The sequence below is a fragment of the Mustela lutreola genome, chromosome 16, assembly GCF_030435805.1.
Source record: "Mustela lutreola isolate mMusLut2 chromosome 16, mMusLut2.pri, whole genome shotgun sequence".
Taxonomy (NCBI): Eukaryota; Metazoa; Chordata; class Mammalia; order Carnivora; family Mustelidae; genus Mustela; species Mustela lutreola.
This window is the reverse complement of record NC_081305.1, coordinates 45,230,584-45,249,746: the sequence shown is the minus strand read 5'-3', so window position 1 is coordinate 45,249,746 and position 19,163 is coordinate 45,230,584. Positions and strand designations below refer to the sequence as shown.

At 45.6% G+C, this 19,163-nt stretch overlaps 2 protein-coding genes across 6 annotated transcripts in view; both read left to right on the top strand.

Annotated features, from left to right (window-relative positions):
• Nucleotides 1-3,235, top strand: part of FBXO27 (F-box protein 27) — a 34,656-nt gene extending 31,421 nt beyond the window's left edge. The window contains exon 6 of the mRNA XM_059151311.1: nucleotides 3,020-3,235. Coding sequence (XP_059007294.1) covers nucleotides 3,020-3,046 — 27 coding nt within the window. The 3' untranslated portion in view covers nucleotides 3,047-3,235. The remainder of the gene's footprint in view (nucleotides 1-3,019) is intronic.
• Nucleotides 1-19,163, top strand: part of FBXO17 (F-box protein 17) — a 97,693-nt gene that overhangs the window by 64,184 nt on the left and 14,346 nt on the right. Inside the window, exons 1-2 of one of the 5 annotated variants that reach the window (XM_059151304.1) lie at nucleotides 4,132-4,528; nucleotides 17,860-18,082. The exons of 2 other annotated variants lie outside the window; for them this stretch is intronic. The gene's annotated coding sequence lies outside the window, so the exon portion shown is untranslated. Of the gene's footprint in view, nucleotides 1-4,131; nucleotides 4,545-17,859; nucleotides 18,083-19,163 lie in introns of those variants that run through there. 2 more of the 5 variants (XM_059151302.1, XM_059151303.1) reach the window with 2 other exon arrangements.

Sequence of the window (19,163 nt, the reverse complement as noted above, 5' to 3'; positions counted from 1 at the left end):
AGGTCATGATCCCAGGGTCAGGTTCCTTTGGCTTAGGTCATGATCATCAGGTTCCTTGCTGTGAGGTGGGGCCCTGCGTCTGGCTCCCCGCTCAGGGGGCGTCTGCTTGGCTACTGTCTCTCTTGGCCCCTTCCCCTCCTCGCTCTTGCTCTCTCTTTCTCTCTAAAATAAATTAATTTTTAAAAAGGGCCTCCTTCCTTTAAAAATTTATTTTATTTTATTTTAGGTAAGGATTTCATTTATTTATTTGACAGAGAGAGATACAGCATGAAAGGGAACACAAGCAAGGAGAGTGGGAGAGGGAGAAGCAGACTCCTCGCGCAGAGCAGGGAGCCCAACACAAGGCTCAGTCCCAAGACCCTGGGATCATGACCTGAGCCGAAGGCAGATGCTTAACAACTAAGCCACCCAGGCGCCCCTAAAAAAAATTTTTTTAAACAATAATTTTTTTTTAATTTATTTAACAGAGAGAGATCACAAGTAGGCAGAGAGGCAGGCAGAGAAAGAGAGAGGAGGAAGCAGGCTCCCTGCCAAGCAGAGAGCCCGATGCGGGACTGGATCCCAGAACCCTGAGATCATGATCTGAACCAAAGGCAGATACTTAATGACAGAGCCACCCAGGAACTCCTAAAAAAATTTTTTTATATAGTAAATACAATAGATGACACACATCGTATTTGGCAGCAATGTCTATAATAGAAAATTCTGGAAATATATTTCTGTCAATAAGGGTCAAGAGAAAAATATTGGGTACATCCATACAATGGAGATCTACGTGGCTGTTAAACAAACAAACAAATCTATGTAATGATATGGAAAGAGCATGAAACTCTACTAAATGATAAACGCAGTGTCGAGCAGGGAGAATGTGATTGTTGAGAGTGTGTGTATGTGAACCATCTTGTATATGTATAGAAAAGTTCTGCAAGAACAGATCAGAATCCAGGGAAAACTGAGGGAAACTGAGGGCCCTGGTAGAAGAGAGATGAGCATTGGGAAACCTCTTTCATACCTTCCAAATTGTATACAACGCAAATATATGACCCTGATTAAAATGAAAGCTTTAAAACACTGGAAACTAGGGGTACCCGGGTGGCTCGGTTGGTTAAGCATCTCCCTTCACCTCAGGTCATGCTATCGGGGTCCTGGGTTCGAGCCCCACATCCGGCTTCCTGCCCTTCCCCCACCCTTGCTCTTGTTCTCGCTCTCTCTCTCTCAAATAAATAAAATCTTTAAAAAACAAAACACTGGAAGCTAAACAGAACCTCTGTGTAGGCCTGATGTAACTGGGAGGCAGTCTGCCTTGTCCATTTCAACCCTCTTCCCTAAGGGAACTGACAGCACAGTGAGACAACTAAGGGCCTTCCTTGGGTCCCTCAGGAATCAGAGGTGGCACCTGGAAATACTTCTGTACCCTTGTTTGTATAAATTAAGTGACTAAAAAAAGGAAATCAACCAACCATGGCCAAGGGCTCAGGAAGGAAGCTGTGTTCACTTCCCTTTGCTGCTGTGACCAATTACCATAGCCTTCATGGCTTTTTTGAGCTTCTAGTGCCCACCTTTCCTCCTGGGCTTTATTCCCAGCCAGACAATCCAGGATAATCTCCCCAGCTCAAGGTCCTCAACTCGATCACATCTTCGCAATCCCTTTTGCCACTCAAGGCTGAGGGCATGGATATGTCTTCAGGGGGTCATTACCCAGCCAGTGCCGGGACCTTCACACCAGACAGTTTAACGCATTTCTGATCGACAGATCAGGTGGAGGCTTGTGGACATGAACCAGAGTGAGGTCATTCATTGCATTCAGGAAAGAACTGCAGGGAAGAGGCAGCCCAGCACGACCAAGGTTCTAGGGTAGACAAGAGTGAGAAAAGACAGCCAAAGCGGGCTCAGATGATAATCTGTCCAAGCCCTCTGGACCCTGGCCTCCCTTCCTTCCCCAGGGTCCAGGCCATCCAACATTCATGTGCCGGAAAATAAGAACCAGTTCCCTAAAGAGATCCAGCTCTCCGAGAGTCTGAGATGCTAACTAGGAGGCAAACTGGCTTCCAGAAAGAGCCAGTCCTACTCCGGTGCTTGCAGAGGACTGAAGGGGCAGCCCACAGCGGTGCTCCTGGCCTCTCATCGCCCCCCCCCCTCCCTGACCACATGTGAGGCCAGACTGAAGGCAAGCCCCACACCCAGAGACAAAGCTGCCATTCATGCCCCAGCTCAGGGCAGAGCCCTGGAGGCAAACAGTCCAGCATTTATAGCAGGAAGCACAGCCCCATCGCCTACAGACACAGTCCCTCATCTGAGATTGGCAAGGAACAAGCAAGGATCACCAGACAGGACCCAGTCGAGGTGTGCACACCGTAATCACGTGGACTTTTTTTGAAAAGTACTGACCAGTTCCTGGGTATAGATCCCCCATTTTCAATGTCTGAATTTTTGCTGGTTATTAAATGTAGGGGTAACTCTCCCCCCCACAAGAATTCTGCATAGGTAATTTTGTGTATTTTCTAGAGTGTCACATCAAGAGACACTTGATGTCATAGTGTCCCACTCTTGGGGACACCGTTGATCCTTTGGTTAAGAGGGTGTCAGCCAGAAACTGCCCCCCCACTAGGTAGGTACATTTTTCCCATTTGTAATGAATAAGTCGTCTGTTGGGTAATAATTCTGGACTGTTCTCCAACATTCTACCAATGGTTTTAGAATCCTTTGATGATCCAATTATTTTACTGGGGACCCTTAATGGTTTGTTGTTGTTGTTTTTCTGATTTATCTGCAATAAGCTGTATTATTTGATGAAATAAATTGTTTAGTGCTTCTAAACTTGCATAAACTATACAGGCTGCACCTGGCCCACAGAAGGTGTTTAATAATGGTATCGATTTAAAAAATCATCGCTACTATTCATTATGCACAAACCAACCTGCTTCATAAATCAGGCCCCCAAACTCTTCAAGCAATCAGGCCTGACTAAACTGACATCAGGTAAGTGTATATTCCACTAAGTGTATATTCCTCTCCATAGACGCTGCGAAGCAGAAATATCATGTGATCGTGTTGTACCATCCTGACCTTGCTGGGACTACTGCAGTACCCTGGATATGGTATAATCATTCTATAACCTTCTAGAATTTAAAAAAAAAAAAAAAATCCGGAACCCAAACCATATAGCCCTAAGCCTTTCAAGAAAGGGACTGTGTGTGGCTCTGTATTAAAAATACCACCTATAATAAAATAATTTTACAACCCACAGTAGAAAATGCTTCCTAAGGAGGTGGTACAAGTGAGAGGTCACCTTTCTTCGGGGCCGCAAGCGCAGGACCTCGCACCCTCCTCACGATGGCGCTGTGGTGCCTCGTTGATGCTCCTAGCAGAGGGGGCTTGGGGAATCCATGCTCCAAGCTTTGCCAGTTGTGTGACCCCCAAACACGAGACTTGCAACCCGTGCAAAGACCACGTAACTCTGTGCCTCAGTTTCTCATGAGAGGCGTCCTTGGAGTCACGCACAGAATGCATTTAGCACAGCGCCTGATAGGAGCGAGGGCCTGGGGTAACTGGGCCAGGCAGCAAGACCTGGTGTTCAGAAGTCTCGCTCTGGGATAACCCAGGTCAATCTCTTGATTGAGGTCCCTTGCGATCTAGGTCAATCGGAAGGAACTGGGGCGGCCCAATGGGTGGGGGGCTCCATTCTTACTGATACTAAACTTAGGATTAATTGGTTTGTCTACAGTTTAAGGGAGCGGGTGGGTTTCCAAAGTAGGGACATACTGGCTATCGCTGCCGCTGCCACAAACAAGTCTGTGTGGGAGAGAGGGTCCCCTTAAGAGCCGACCTGGGCTTCTGAGACTCTCTCTGCTGGGGACACAGCGCAATGCGAGAGCATCTCTGTGGATAGGCACTTGATCCAGAGTTGCAAACCGGGCCCAGGGTCGGAGTCACAGCTATGCCATTTACAGCACTGGCCAGATGGCGGGAGAGACGTTTCCAATGGCGGAGGCGGCTGCAGGCAGGAGGCCGGCACGAGAAAGAACCAAGATTTGGGGGGAGGAGGCGGCTGGAACGAGGCCCACGGCTGACGCTCTCGGGGAGGTGGACTTCACCCCGCGGAGGTGAACCTCACCCCGCGGAGGTGGATGGAGTGCCAGATCACAGGGCGCCCGGCAGCAGGTGCCCACGTGGGCCAAGTGTAGGCTCTCCCAGGGGCGGGCCCCTGGCTCCCAGAGCGCGGGGGCTGCGTCTCCTCCCCGCCGGCCTCGCGGCAGCTGGGCCCTCCCCCGGCGCCGGCAGCCTCGCGGATACCGCCCCTGCCTCCCTCCCGCCCGCCGCAGCCGCCTGCCGGCGGATCTCCCAGCCGCCGGCCCACGCGTCCGCCTCCGGTCGTCAGCCCCCCGCCCCCGCAGAGGACCGACTGCCCAGACCGCCGGTCCCGGGGCTCCTTGGGCGGGGCCGATCCCAGGGAGCCCCCTGACTGCCTCCCAGAGCTGGGTGGGGAAAAGGGAGCTTAGCCCGCCGCCGCCTCCGAGCTGGCCGCCAGGTGAGCGCCGGGACAGGTAGGGACGCAGGTCGGGACACGTGTCCGGTCCCCACTCACTTCCGCCCTAGACCCTGCCGGGAGGAGCGGGTCCCCGGGAGTCCCGTGCCCCAGACCCCCTCCCCGGGTCCTCCCCGGGTCCCAGGCTCCGCCAGCCAGCTGCGCCCCTTTAAGTCCAGAGTCAAGCACACGTTTGAAAAGCCCCAGGTGGTACGGAAAAGGCTTTGCTTTTAGACGGGTCCTCTGACGCCCACGCGTGGCACCCCGTTGCTCCTCGGCGGAGGCCACCCTGGGATAACCCCCCCCCCCAAAAAAAAAAACAAAACCGTACCCGATCAACACGTGTGCACAGCAGCCAGCGAAAAGGCCAGACCACTTTTTACCAGTTCTGGTTTCTGTCTCTTCTGGCTGGCGGCCCCTTCGCAGAATCCGTGAATCAGAAGCCTCCGAACACCGTTTCTTGATTTAGCAAGTTTGTTTTTAGCTGCGGCCGCTCTTCCCAATTTAAGTTTTGTTCTACTAAGTTAACTTTTCCAAGTGTTGAGCAGTATCTTGTGACGCTCTGTGTCCTGTTCTATCTGGATCCTTCAGCTTAGCGTCTAGTAACGAACAATCTGGAAAGATTGCGGTATTAGAAACCTACTTTTAAAATAAATAATTTTTTTAAGTGCCCAGGTATGACATAAGAACAAAAGACGAATAAGGCAGACGAAGCTTCGCATCAAGCAAAGCCCTGAAAACAGCAGCTCCCCCGCGCCCCACAGTCGGTTAAAATTTTATGGGATTAAATGACTTTTCAGAAATGGCCAAAGTAATTGTGATCTGTGGTGCGTTTTTTTAAACCTTTGCTCCTTTTTATTCCTCTGGTAGTTCCTTACATCTTTAAAGCAAATTCTGGGCTGATTTCTTACTTTGTCAACTTTTAGATAATGTCCAGTAATCCCTTACTAAAAATAGATGGGAGACAGCTTTCCTAGTGCCCACGTTTCCCTCGGCCCTGGATAATCACACATTCCTTGTTGTTTCTGTGTTGGCTGCTTTTGTAACATCAAACAAACAAACAAAACCCACCTTTTTAAACATGTTTCTTATTCCATTAAATTTTTGTTGTTGTTGCTTTAAAAATTTATGGGATCTTTTGACTACCCATTTTGTGAGGCCTGGCTGAGGAATTGGCTTTAATAATTTTTTTTAATAAAGTTTTTATATTTATTTAAAGACTAATTTTTTCACCCAATGGAGTCATATATGTGGTTCACAAATAAATAGAAATGAGTCTACCTTTTTTTTTTTTCTGTTATAGAAGTACTGCCTCTTTAAGAAAATGGAAAGATCAGTGTTTTAGATATAAAAGGGTTAGGGAGACATGACTACCCTTTGCAGTGTGTGAGTCCCTAATTTTGTCAGAAAAAGCTAGAAAAGACCTTTATGAGACAATGGGGGAAGTTGTTCATGGACTGAATATTAGATAACAGAATGGATTTCTTTGTACTGGGGTGCCTGGGTGGCTCAGTGGGTTAAAGCCTCTGCCTTCAGCTCAGGCCATAATCCCAGGGTCCTGGGATCTAGCCCCAGGAGCCCCATATCAGGCTCTCTGCTTGGCGGGGAGCCTGCTTCCTCCTCTCTCTCTGCCTACCTCTCTGCCTACTTGTAATCTCTGTCAAATAAATAAATAAAATCTTAAAAAAAAAAAGAAAAGAAAAGAAATGGTGTTAAGTGGTAGTGTAGACCTATAGTGCCCCCATTCTTTCTTTTTTTATAAATTTTTTATTTAGATTCAATTTAGTTAACATATAGTGTATTATTAGTTTCAGGGCTAGAATTTAGTGACTTTTCATTTGCTTATAACACCCAGCGCTCATTACTCCTTTTTTTTTTTTTTTAAGATTTTTTATTTATGTATTTGACAGAGAGAGAGAGCACAAGCAGTCAGAGGGAGAGGGAGAAGCAGGCTCCCTGCTGAGGAGGGAGCCCAGTGCAGGGCTTGATTCCTGGATCCTGAGATCATGACCTGAGCCAAAAGCAGGCACTTAACCAACTGAGCCACCCAGGAGCCCCTACCCCCTACTCTCTTAGAAGATGCACCTTGAGGTATTTATGAATTCATCAAAGGACAGAAAGCAAATATGGCAAAACCTGGAATATACGGAGATATCCATTTTACCATTCTTTCAACTTTAACGTGATGAAACTTTTATGGTAAAATTTGGGGAAAATAAGCGAAGGTAGAAACTAAGAAAGGGGGGGCGCCTGGGTGGCTCAGTGGGTTAGAGCCTCTGTCCTCAGCTCAGGTCATGATCCCAGGGTCCTGGGATGGAGCCCCTGCATCGTCTTTACTCAGCAGGGAGCCTGCTTCCCCCCTCTCTCTCTGCCTGCCTCTCTGCTTGCTTGTGATCTCTGTCAAATAAGTAAATAAAATCTTAAAAAAAAAAAAAAAAGATGGGGCGCCTGGGTGGCTCAGTGGGTTGGGCCGCTGCCTTCGGCTCAGGTCATGATCTCAGGGTCCTGGGATCGAGTCCCGCATCAGGCTCTCTGCTCAGCAGGGAGCCTGCTTCCTCCTCTCTCTGTCTCTCTCTGCCTGCTTCTCTGCCTACTTGTGATCTCTCTCTGTCAAATAAATAAATAAAATCTTTAAAAAAAAAAAAAAAAAAAAAAAGAAAGAAAGAAAGAAACTAAGAAGGGGATCAAGACATACATACAGCAGGAACTCTGGAATCCTGCACACCCAGGTTCACATCCCAGCTCTGCTGCTCGCGTGTCACGTGACCTTGGGTCTGTGACTCTCCTCCGCAAACCTCAGTTTCCCCAGCTGAAAAATGGCATCTCCCTCTTGGAGCTGTTCGTGATATTTCTGTGAGATTTTGTAAAGCCCTCGCTTGTGTGTAGAGCAGTCGTGGGCAGTTAACTACATCTATTAGTGAAGGATTTTTCTTAACTATCATAGTGTGTGATGCTAACATCATAACTACAGCTGGGCCCTTCCTTCTATTCTTTTAATCTAGAGATAGATTTTTTTTTTTTTTTTTTAAGTAGTCTCCGTGCCTAAGACGGAACTTGAACTCAGAACTCTGGGATCGAGACCTGAGATCAAAAGTAAGCACTTTGCTGACCGAACCAGCCAGGTGCCCTGAGATAGATTTTGAACTTGGCATTTCTTTTTCCTTTTTAAAATTCACCCAATGGCTCTGATCTTGACATTGGTCATTTTTTGCCCAGCAGTGTTTGGTCCTGACTTCCTAGGCACAGGTCCCCTGAGCCCCCATTCCTGTAGCTGGGTTTCAGTGACGTCATGATTCTGATAGGGAGGTGAGGGGCACACTCCAGTCCCACAGCTGGGCATGATCTACAAACATAGTAATGATGTCTGGGGCCAGGCCTTGATTGTGCTTAATTTACCCGTAACCACAAAGAGGTGGGAATTATTCGAAGTCTGCAGTATCTGATCTAAAACTTTGGGGCCTGGATGTTAGACTTTCTGAATGGGAGGCAAGCTCTGGGGAACCCATTCTGAATGTTACAGAAGACCCGTGGTGGGACTGGGGAGCGCCGTAATCAAACACACTGGTATTTTCTTCAGTGAAATGCATGTTCACACTCAGTGAGATAATCAAATCTCACATCAGTTTGACTCCTTTCTGCCACCGAAGGGGTCTGGGAACGACTTCTGGTTTTCAGAATTTTTGGCCCTGGAGAGAGGGGATGGGTACCTGCCCATTTCTCATTTTATGGAGAGGAAATTCTACTCAGAGAGGGAAGGCCATTTCCCCAAGGTCATGAACAGGAGTTTGCGGTGGGGCTGAGCCAGGGCTGACTGACCATAGAGAAGCTGCAACGTTCACCTCCCCCCAGTCCTCCACCCCCCCTCATGGCCTGTCACCAGCAATTCCCAAAAGCAATGTCCCTTGCTCGCCTTGTGATGCCTTCTCTCCCAGAAATATCACTGCTGCCTCCTGGGAATGAATGAGATGATGCACAGAAAGAATTTTCCAAAGTGCCTTGCACAAAGAAAGCCCTTGGCAAACGTGAATTGTAATTTGTGCTGAGATGCAATGAGACCGTTTCCTTCTTGGGTTCAGTAACATCGGTGGTGTTTATCGACAGCATTAATATTTTTTAAATTATGAAATAGAACATCCATCCGAACAGGAAAGTATATAAAACAGATGCATACATCTGTGTACATCTGCACATTGTGAAATATGTAACCGGGGCCCAGGTCAACCGCAAGGACATTGTTAGCCCCCGGAAGCTTCCCCGGGTGCCTCTGGTTAATAGCCTTCTCCCTCCCGTGGGAGGGGACCACTACCCTGACTTCTATAATACTCATTTTGCTATTTTGCTCTTCTGTCTATGGTTTTAGCACTTGTGTGTACGTCTATAAACAATATTTGATTCGATTAGCCTGTTTGTGAACTTTCTAAAGGTAGTGCCATTAGTGTTGAGTAATTTACCATTCAAGCCAGGAAATTTTGGAAGCAATAGGGGTCACTAATTACCCTAATGACCCTGGGACAATATTTGCGGTAGACAGGGACTGCCCCAGGCAACTCAGGCTGTCTGGTTGTGCTAGAACTCACACCTTAGGTGCCTGGTCGCGTCTGGGGTCTCTCACCCCAAATGAACCTTTGGAAGCTCATCCATATCGTTGCGAGTGTTTGTCGTTAACTCCTGTTTATTGCTACGTCACGTACCGTTCTGCGACTCCCTTACTTTACCTCTCCATCCTACAGTGGATGGGTGTCTGGGTCCTTTCCAGAGTGGAGATATTAGAAACAGTCGTGTCATGAATATTCTAGTGTGTGTTTGCTGCCTCTGGGGTCAAATTGCTGGGTCATGGGACAGGCGCATTTTCAACTTCAGTAAAAAAATGCCCATCTAGTTTCCACCGTGGCTAGACCAATGTATCCTCCCATCAGGACCATAGGTGAGTTCTCACTGATTGCATTTTAAGTAAATTATGGTGACAGTCTGCACTAGTCGGTCGGTCAGTTGGTTGGTGTTTTTAAAAATAGCATATTCTTTATGACACGTGATGTTCATTGCATTTAAGTTAAAATATACCAAAAAGCCGGGGCGCCTGGGTGGCTCAGTGTGTTAAAGCCTCTGCCTTCGGCTCAGGTCATGATCCCAGGGTTCTGGGATCAGTGGGGAGCCTGTTTCCCCCGCCCCCCTCTGCCTCCCTCTCTGCCTACTTGTGACCTGTCTGTCAAATAAATAAAAATAAAATCTTAAAAAAAAAATATATATATATATATATACCAAAAAGCCAAAGGAAATTTACTTCCCGCTTTATGCATGGCCTTGACCCAGACGGCACTTGGGTCATGGAAGGGGTAATAATGAAATGGGGCAGAGGGCAAACTGGGTGGCTCAGTGGGTTAAAGCCTCTGCCTTCAGCTCAGGTCATGATCCCAGGGTCCTGGGATCAAGCCCCACATCAGGCTCTCTGTTCCATGGAGAGCCTGCTTCCTCTTTTCTCTGCCTGCCTCTCTGCCTACTTGTAATTTCTGTCTGTCAAGTAAATAAATAAGATCTTAAAAAAAAAAAGAAAGAAAGAAATGGGGGTAGAGAAGAATAAATAAATAAATAAATAAATAGGGGTAGAGAAGTAGAGAAAAGGATCCAGAATCAGCTATTAGTGTGAGCCATGAGAGACTGTACCTAGCCTTCACCCCGCCACCAATTTTGAACAATTCTACATTTTAAAGATTATTTGCGATTGACCTTTGTAACTTCAAATTTTATGCTTCACTTCTAACTTTTTTATTCTGGCAACTTTTGATTCCCAGGATGGGAAGGAGGTGAGCCAAGCATCTCGGTCTCCCCCGCCCCCCACCTTCATTTCCCATCTTTTGTTACTTGTACATTTATTTTCACAGTGTCAAGGTTGATAACGTCTACAGTCTGTTCTGTTACCATATTTAAGTCTTATAGGCTTTCACTGTCGAGTTTCCAGGGTTTTTGTGACAGCTTTAGTGAGATGTAATTTACATACCATGAAAGTCAGCCCTTTAAAGTGTACAATTCGGTGATTTTTAGTGAATTTACAGGGCTGTGCAGCCATTGCCAGTTTTAAAGCGTTTCTGTCACCTCCAAAATATCCCCTGTGCCTATTTGTGGTCATTTCCCTGTTCCCAAGCCCAGCCCCAGGCGACTACTAATCTTTCTGTAACTTTAGGTATGTCATTTTTGGACAGTTCATATAAATACATCATACAGTATGTATTGGCTCTTTGGGTCGGGCTTTTTTCATTTAGCATGCTGTCTGGGGGTTCATTCATGTTGTTGCGTGTACCAGAACTCCATTCTTCTTCTTGCTGACCAGTGTTCCATTGTGTGGATGGACCACATTTTGTTTATCCATTCATCAGTTGATGAACCTTTGGATCGTTTCCAGTAGATAATGCTGCTATGAACGTATGCACAAGTCTTTGTGTGGACGTGTGTTTTTGCTTCCCCTAGGTAGGCAGTATAATGGTAGAATTGCTGGGTTTCATGGGAAGCTTATGTTTAACCTTTTTTTTAATGTTCGCTTTTTAAAGAATCTGCCCCCGCTGTTTTCCAAAGTGGTTGTACCATTTTACATTCCAACCAACGACATGTGGTGGCTCCGGTTTCTCCAGGTACTTGCCAATCTTTTGAACAATAGCCATTCTGGTGGGCATGAGATGGTATCTCATTGTGATTTTAATTTGTATTTCCTTGATGACTAATGACATTGAGCATCTTTTCATGTGCTTGTTAGTCATACGTTTATCTTTGGCAAAATGTCTCTTCAGATTTTTTGTCTATTTTTAAATTGGTTTGTTTGTCTTACTGTTGAATTTTAAGTGTTCTTTATATATTGTGGATATGAGTCCTTTATCAGGTATATAATTTGAAGGCATAGTCTGCCAATCTATAGCTTCTCTTTCCATTTTCTCAGTGGTGCCTTTTGAAGTGTAAAAGTTTTCAATTTTGGAGATGTTTTATTAATCAGTTTTTTCCTTATATGGATCACACTTTTGGGCTCATAGCTAAGAAGTCTTTGCTTAACCAAGGTCATGAGATTTTTCCCCCTATTTTCTTCTAAAAATGTTATGGTTTTAACTCTTGCATTCAGGTGTATGGCTTATTTTGAGTTATTTGTATATGGTATGAGGTAGATGCCTAAACTTATCTTTTTCCATGCAGGTTTCCTAGCACCTATGTTGAGAAGACAATCTTTATGCTAAGAGACCGGATCTTAAATGTTCTTACCACAAAAAAGAAATGATAATTAAGTGACATGATTAGAGGTGTTAGCTACTGCTGAAGTGGTAATCACACTGCAGTATATAAATGTATCAAATCAACACATACACCTTAAATTTACGCAATGTTATATGTCTGGTATGTTTATATACATAGATACAATCTTTTTCTCCTGAAAATCAATAAACAGTTCTATCTAAGGTGAACACCCCTAGCTTCTAGGTCAAAGAGATTCTTTTTTTCTTGCACTTTATCAAACGAACATAACATGGATACAATTAGTGTATAGCATATTTGGACCATGACTTTCTTTTTCTTTTCTTTTTTTTTTTTTTAAGATTTTATTTATTTGAGAGACAGAGATCACAAGTAGGCAGAGAGGCAGGCAGAGAGAGGAGGAAGCAGGCCCCCCGCTGAGCAGAGAGCCCAACGTGGGGCTTGATCCCAGGACCCTGAGATCATGACCTGAGCCGAAGGCAGAGGCTTTAACCCACTGAGCCACCCAGGTGCCCCAGACCATGACTTTCTTAAGCAGTTTTTTGTTTTTCCTGCAGTTTGTCATAGCTTTAATTTTTCCTTTTTTTTTTAAGTTTTTTTTTTTTTTTAAAGTAATCTCTATACCAAATGTGGTGCCCGAACTCACCACCCTAAGATTGAGAGTTGCATGCTCTACTCACTGAACCAGCCAGGCAACCCTTTAGTTTTTCCCTTTAGAGAAAAGTATTTTCAAAAAAGAGAGAGAGAGAGAGAGAGAAGTATTTTCCTGTTTCTAACTTATCCAATCTATTTTTGGGAAATTTTTTTCTTCTAGAAGACATTCTTCCTTTTATAATATCCTGTTCTTACTGTGTTTTGAATATCTTCTCTAATCTAAGTATATTCAGGGCCAGCTACATAATTTGCAGGGCCCAGTGCAAAATGCATATGTGGGCCCCTTGTTTAAAAACGATTGAAAATATTTCATTGACGGGGCGCCTGGGTGGCTCAGTGGGTTAAGCCGCTGCCTTCGGCTCAGGTCATGATCTCAGGGTCCTGGGGTCGAGTCCCGCATCTGGCTCTCTGCTCAGCAGGGAGCCTGCTTCCCTTCCTCTCTGTCTGCCTCTTGCCTGCTTGTGATCTCTCTCTGTCAAAGAAATAAATAAAATCTTTAAAAAAAAAAAAAAAACCTTAAAAAAAAAAAAGAAAATATTTCATTGACAACAGCAGAGCATTACAGCAGGCAAGGAACCCCTGCAGTGCAAAGCCATGGTTGACTGTGTAGGTCACATCCCTGTGAAGCCTAAAGCCAGCCTCGTGTACTAATTACCTTATGTCTTCCTTTGGCCCTCTGAACTGCTGTCTTTCCTCTGGGGTTCACTATAGTTCTGCCTGTTTACCGTAATACTTCTCTCTCAGGCTGCTCGTTTTCTTCAAGCATCTGGTGATCCTTGCTTGTCCAATCACATTTTCAGACAAACAAGGGGCTTTTTCAAAGTCACTGGTATGACGGGGCACCTGGCTGGTTCAGGTGGTAGAGCATGTGACTCTTGATCTTGGGGTTGTGAGTTCAAGCTCCGCATTGGATGTAGAGATTACTTAACAAAACAACAACAACAAAATTTTTTTTTAAGTAACTGGTATGAAATTTGGGGCTGTTATAAATATAGTCCTGATTTCCCACTGACCTCTTTGTCCAGTTGAACAGATGACTGGGAACTCTATGTTTTGAGACAGCTCTTATTAGTGTTAGCATGGAGGAAGCCAGTCTCTGCTGGGAGCTCAGTCCCAGGTGCCAAGATGGGAAGGGCTATACTCAGGGACACCAGCAGCCTGGGCACATCTCAGAGGCTTCATCTAGTTCCTTTAGAGAACTGTCATCCCGTATGGTTTTGTTTTTCTTGGGTGTGAATGTTGGGCAGCCTGAGATCTGTGTGGCAAAACATGAAAGTGGGAGGAGAGGGTGCAGGGATCCCCAAGGCACAGTTTTTTTTCAAAGATGGACTAACCTCTGTCCTCACTCTGCCCTCTCACTCCTGACCTGAATGCCTACCCCAGCCTGCCCACCCCCTGCCTTGGGACCCCTGACTGTGGGTCCAAAGCCTCTGGAGGTCCTTGAGGCTTCCTTTTCCCCACTTTTAGTTCAGTCCTAGCCCCGACACTTCTGTCTGCTTTCTGTCTTTCTGAAATCTAGTGACATTTCTTTCTGGTTGATGGGCTCCCTTCTGTTCACTTTGTTTTTTATGCCTTTGCTGTCCCTAGAGAGGATACCCTTTGAGAGGGAGATCAGACTACCCAGATTCCAATCCCCACCCCACTTCTGACTTCTGTGTGGCTTTATGTGAGTCATTTTGCCTCCCTGGGCCTCAGTTTCCTCATGGTATGTAGACCCGTTGGGATAAGACAGAAAAATGGCCACACTCATTCAGTTCCTGAGTCTGCAGATCGGTCTTCTCTGGGCCATACTGTGCTGTCATTTTTCTTCTTTTATGCATTGCTAATATTGAAAAGCTGGGTGAATCACATAAAAACCGGGATTTCCAGTTTCTGTTGAAAAACTGCAAGATGTGGCCAAAGTGGGCCCATCTTCCTACTTGGTGGTAAATTCGCCAGAGCGAGTATTGGCACAGCCTTCAGGCGCGCTGCACCCTCTGATTTGCCGGCTTCCACCACTCCCTGTTTTCTTCCACTCAGTGGCCTCATTTAGGATTGCCTGTCTGTCGTCAGCATTTGAACTTGGTATTCCTGGGATGCTATTGACAGAGCCTCTAGCACAGGACCAGGCACAATATGACTGTTATTATGAGGCCAGCCAGGGCTAGTGGTGTGAGTGAGGGCTCAAACCCAGCCCTTGTTCTGGTTGCCAGGCTAAGCTACCCCAGAGCTACATTCATCCAGCAGGGATGGTTTAAAAAAAAAAAAAAAAATTTACCCCAAACTGGGGCACCTGGGTGGCTCAGTCCATTGAGTGCCAGACTCTTGATCTCAGCTCAGGTCGTGATCTTGGGGTTGTGAGATTGAGCCCCAGTTCAGCCCAGCGGGGTGTCTGCTTCTTCCTCTCCCAGTGCCCCTCCCCCTGTTCATGCTTGCCTGCCTGTGTTCTCTCTCTGAAATAAATTTAAAAATTTTTAAAAATCTACCTAAGGGGCACCTGAGTGGCTCAGTGGGTTAAGCCTCTGCCTTCGTTCAGCTCAGGTCATGATCCTCGGTGCTGAGATAGAGCCCGGCATCTGGCTCTCTGCTCAGCAGGGAGTCTGCTTTCCCCTCTCCCACCCCGCCCCCCCCCCTGCCTTTCTGCCTACTTGTGATCTCTGTCTGTCAAATAAATAAATAAAATCTTTAAAAAAGAAAAAAAAATTCTACAGAGACTAATAAAAGCTAATATAGGCCCTGGTTATCAATAGCTCAGTCTGCCTGCTTGAAGGGGAAGCCACACTCAATCTTTGAACATGCAAATAATTCTAAAGAGCAAAGAATTTTGATCTTGTCTGACTGCTGATTCTTATGTAACCCATATGTTGCAGGTTAGAAACCACAGCAGCAGCACAATTCAAGAGCAGAGGCTTAAAATTAATAAGGGAAAATGTCAGGTAGAGGAAACTCTCCTGAAGGCATTATAAACAAGCCATTCTGTCAAAAATTAAAAAGACAGTTGACAATAGTGGGTGCTGGCAAAAGGCACGTCTCCTCCATTGTTGATGGGAAGGCAAATGGCACAACTGTGCTGAAAAAAATTACTTTGTGTTTTCTTATAAATATACACTTACTCTATGGTCCAACAATTTCAATCCTAGGTAGGATTGATTTCAATCCTACTCACAAAAAATGAAAACATATGTCCACACAAAAGCTTGTACACGAATGTTCATTGCAGTTTTATATATTTTTTTAGATTTTATTTATTTATTTGACATAGCAAGAACATAAGCAGAGGGAGAGGGAGAAGCAGGCTCCCCCCAACCCTGGCACGGAGCCCCGATCCCAGGACCCTGAGATCATGACCTGAGCTGAAGGCAGACATTTAACTGACTGAGCCACCCAGGCATCCCAACAGCTTTATTCATGGTAGCCCCAAGTGGGAAACAACCCAGTGTCCATTGTGGTGAATGAATAAACAGCTTGTGGTTTACCTGTTCAATGTAATAGTACTCAGCAATAAAAAGGATCAAACTCCTGGGCACCTGGGTGGCTCAGTAGGTTAAGCTTCTGCCTTTGGCTCGGGTCATGATCTCAAGGTCCTAGGATCAAGTCCCACATCGGGCTCTCTGCTCAGCAGGGAGCCTGCTTCCCCTCTCTCTCTTCATACTTGTGATCTCTCTGTCTCTGTCAAATAAATAAAAATATTTTAAAAAATAATAAAAAATTTAAAAAGGATCAAACTCCTGATTGATAAGTGCAACAGTGCGCGGGAATCACACAGACATTACCCAGAAGGAGAGAAGACACAGGAGCCTTGATTATATGTATCAGAGTCCAATCAGGAGACCAGAACCACGTAGTAATTTGGAGGGAGAATACTTACTATACGGAATTATTTTTCTTAAAGATTTTATTTATTTATTTGACAGACAAAGATCACAAGTAGGCAGAGAGGCAGGCAGAGAGAGAGGGGGAAGCAGGCTCCCCACTGAGCAGACAGCTTGATGTGGGCTCTATCCCAGGACCCTAAGATCACAACCTGAGCCAAAGGCAGAGGCTTTAACCCACTGAGCCACCCAGGTGCCCCAAATATACAGAATTGTTAATTATAGCAGGGAGATAGCCACTAGAAATAGAGAATGCTAAAGAATATGGAAATAGACATAAGGAGCAACAGAGCTTGAGGAAGATGACAGTCCCAGACCCTGACCTCGTTTGAGCACTCTTGGAGGAGCCTCACAAAGGGCAAAGGAGTCCCTCTGGTGCTGCACCTTGAACTTTATGGAAATGCACCCGCTGGAACTTGCCAGAAGTCCATCCTCTGGAATGCTGGGGAAGGCAGTACACAAGGAAGGGGCTCACTCCAGGCTCTAGGAAACCGCCTGAGCTGGATGCAGCAAGGGGCTGGCTGCGGGGTGCCTCTGACTCTCTGACTGCCAGGCACTGGGGAGGCCTGCCTACTGCAGGAGGGGGGCCTGAGAAGCTTTCTGCCCTGGGGGAACCAAGGAACCAAATCTGGAAGCTGGAACCAAAAAAACCCCCCAAAAAACAAAACACAAAAACCTTCCTGTAATGTTCCTCTGGCTCCCTCTACTGGACAAACTCAACATGTCAGCCGGCACAGGAAAAATATTTTAAAGGCCAGACTCCGCAGTTTGGCAACTTGGAACTGTCAGGCAGGCAATTAACGATTGGCACATTATAGGATTCCACTTATTCCATATTCCATCTATCCCAGAAAAGAATGATTACAGTGACAGAAAGCAGATTAGCGGTGGCCCTGGGGTGGAAATCGGTGGGTAGGAGGGACAGGGAAGGCGTATCAGGCTAAAAAAATATATGTGGGTATTGTCACTGCCCTTCTTAGGAGTTAGGGTCCCTGTGTAATTATTTCAACTTTGAAAATTTTTATTATACAGTCACGGGGAGATAAAAGACCCACCTGTGGAAGATTCCGTGTCTGTAAAGCCTATCAGAATCCATTTGTGGAGGGCAAGGAGCCTCTGAGGGTTTTCAGGACGTGGGTCTGCTGCCCCCAGCAGGACAGGTGGTGGTCAGGCGCTCCCAAGTAAAGGCAGACGATCTGGGTTCAAATGCTGATTCTGCCCTTTCCTGGGTATATTGTTTGCCTGATTCTGAAGTATCACTCCTCATAGTAAGTCTTCCGTGTTCGGTCTTCCATCTTCATAAAAGAAGTTAGTGAAATGACAAGTCAAGTACAAAAATGTATCCGTATCACAGCAAGTGAAAACATACACTGATAAATATATACGGGTTACCCGTAAGTTAGTTTAGTAGACTATGAGCTGATAAAATCAATAAAATGGTTTTTTTCCCATCAACTAAAAACTGCTAAAATTAATAAAGATGAAAACCCATACAAATTAAGTCATAAAATCAATAAAGCCCAAACACCGTATACAATGAAGACCATGTAATGAATCAGGAGCCTTGAAGATGACATTCTACTATTTGGTCTGTGTCAGAAGTGTGCTGTAGCTGGAGAGACCGTTTGGATAGAGAGAAAAGCCTGCGGACCGAGACCCAGCTGTGCTGGCCCCTGGATGAGTCTTCTGGACCCAAGCGCTGGGAACCCCACCCCACCACTGCTTGAGGCCAAGTACACACAAGCCCCAGAGAACGCTGACCCATGTGCCCTGGCAATTCCCAGAGCCAGAAGGAAAAAAAAATCATAAAATAATGGTTATTGTGAGTATACTCCAGCAAAACACCGTGTCAATGGTATCATCACTGAGTCATGGAGATATTTTGGGGCAAAGTTTTCCAGTCACTATGGAAAGGTCTCTGGTCCTACACAATTTGAGGAACTGCTGGAGAGAGAGATAAGCTAGCTTACTCATTTCCAGGGGTGCCTTTATTTTGAATAGTGCCATATTTTGTTAGAGAACTCTGGGGAGGGCTTTCTGGACATCTTTTTGTTCCTTTCCATGGACTCCCATCTCTTTTTATTGTTACTGTTTTTTACTAAACCTTTTACAGAGGGGTACCTAAGCTGTATAGCCTGATGAATATTTACAAGTAAATACACACATATAGTCAGCCCTCAGGTCAGGAAACAGAAACAAAAATGCTTTCTACATGAGTATACCTCTGCCTGGTTAGATTTTTAAAAAGCTTTTATTTATTATTTATTTGACAGAGATTGAGAGCACAAACGGGGGAGAGGCAGGGAGAGGGAGAAGCAGGCTCCCTGTGGAGCAAAGAGCCAGATGTGGGACTCGATCCCATGACCCTGTGGTCATGACCTGAGCAGAAGGCAGATGCTTAACTAACTGAGCCACCCAGGAATTTTTTTTTAATAGATAATAGATAAATAGACTGAGCATCCCTAGAATTTTTTAATACATTTTTCCTTAAGATTTCATTTATTTATTTGAGAGTGAGCATGGGAGAGGGGAGGGGCAGAGGGAGAGGGAGAAGAAAACTCCCCACTGAGCCCCAACTCGGGGCTCATCCCAGGACCCCAGGATCATGACCTGAACCAAAGGCAAATGCTTAACTGACTGAGCCATGCAGCCACCCTGTGCTTGGTTAGAATTTTTAATGCTGCCTGAAAGTCTCTTGGCAGAGAATTTTTTTTAAGATTTTATTTTTAAGTTATCTCTACACCCAATGTGAGGCTTGAACTCACAATCCTGAGATCAAAAGTCACACGCTCCAACTGAGCCACATGGTCACCATGAAATAAGTCATCAGGTCATCAACCACAATCTCAAGATGCAAAAGATGCCAGAGATTTAAATAATACCAGAGAAATGTATTACACCAA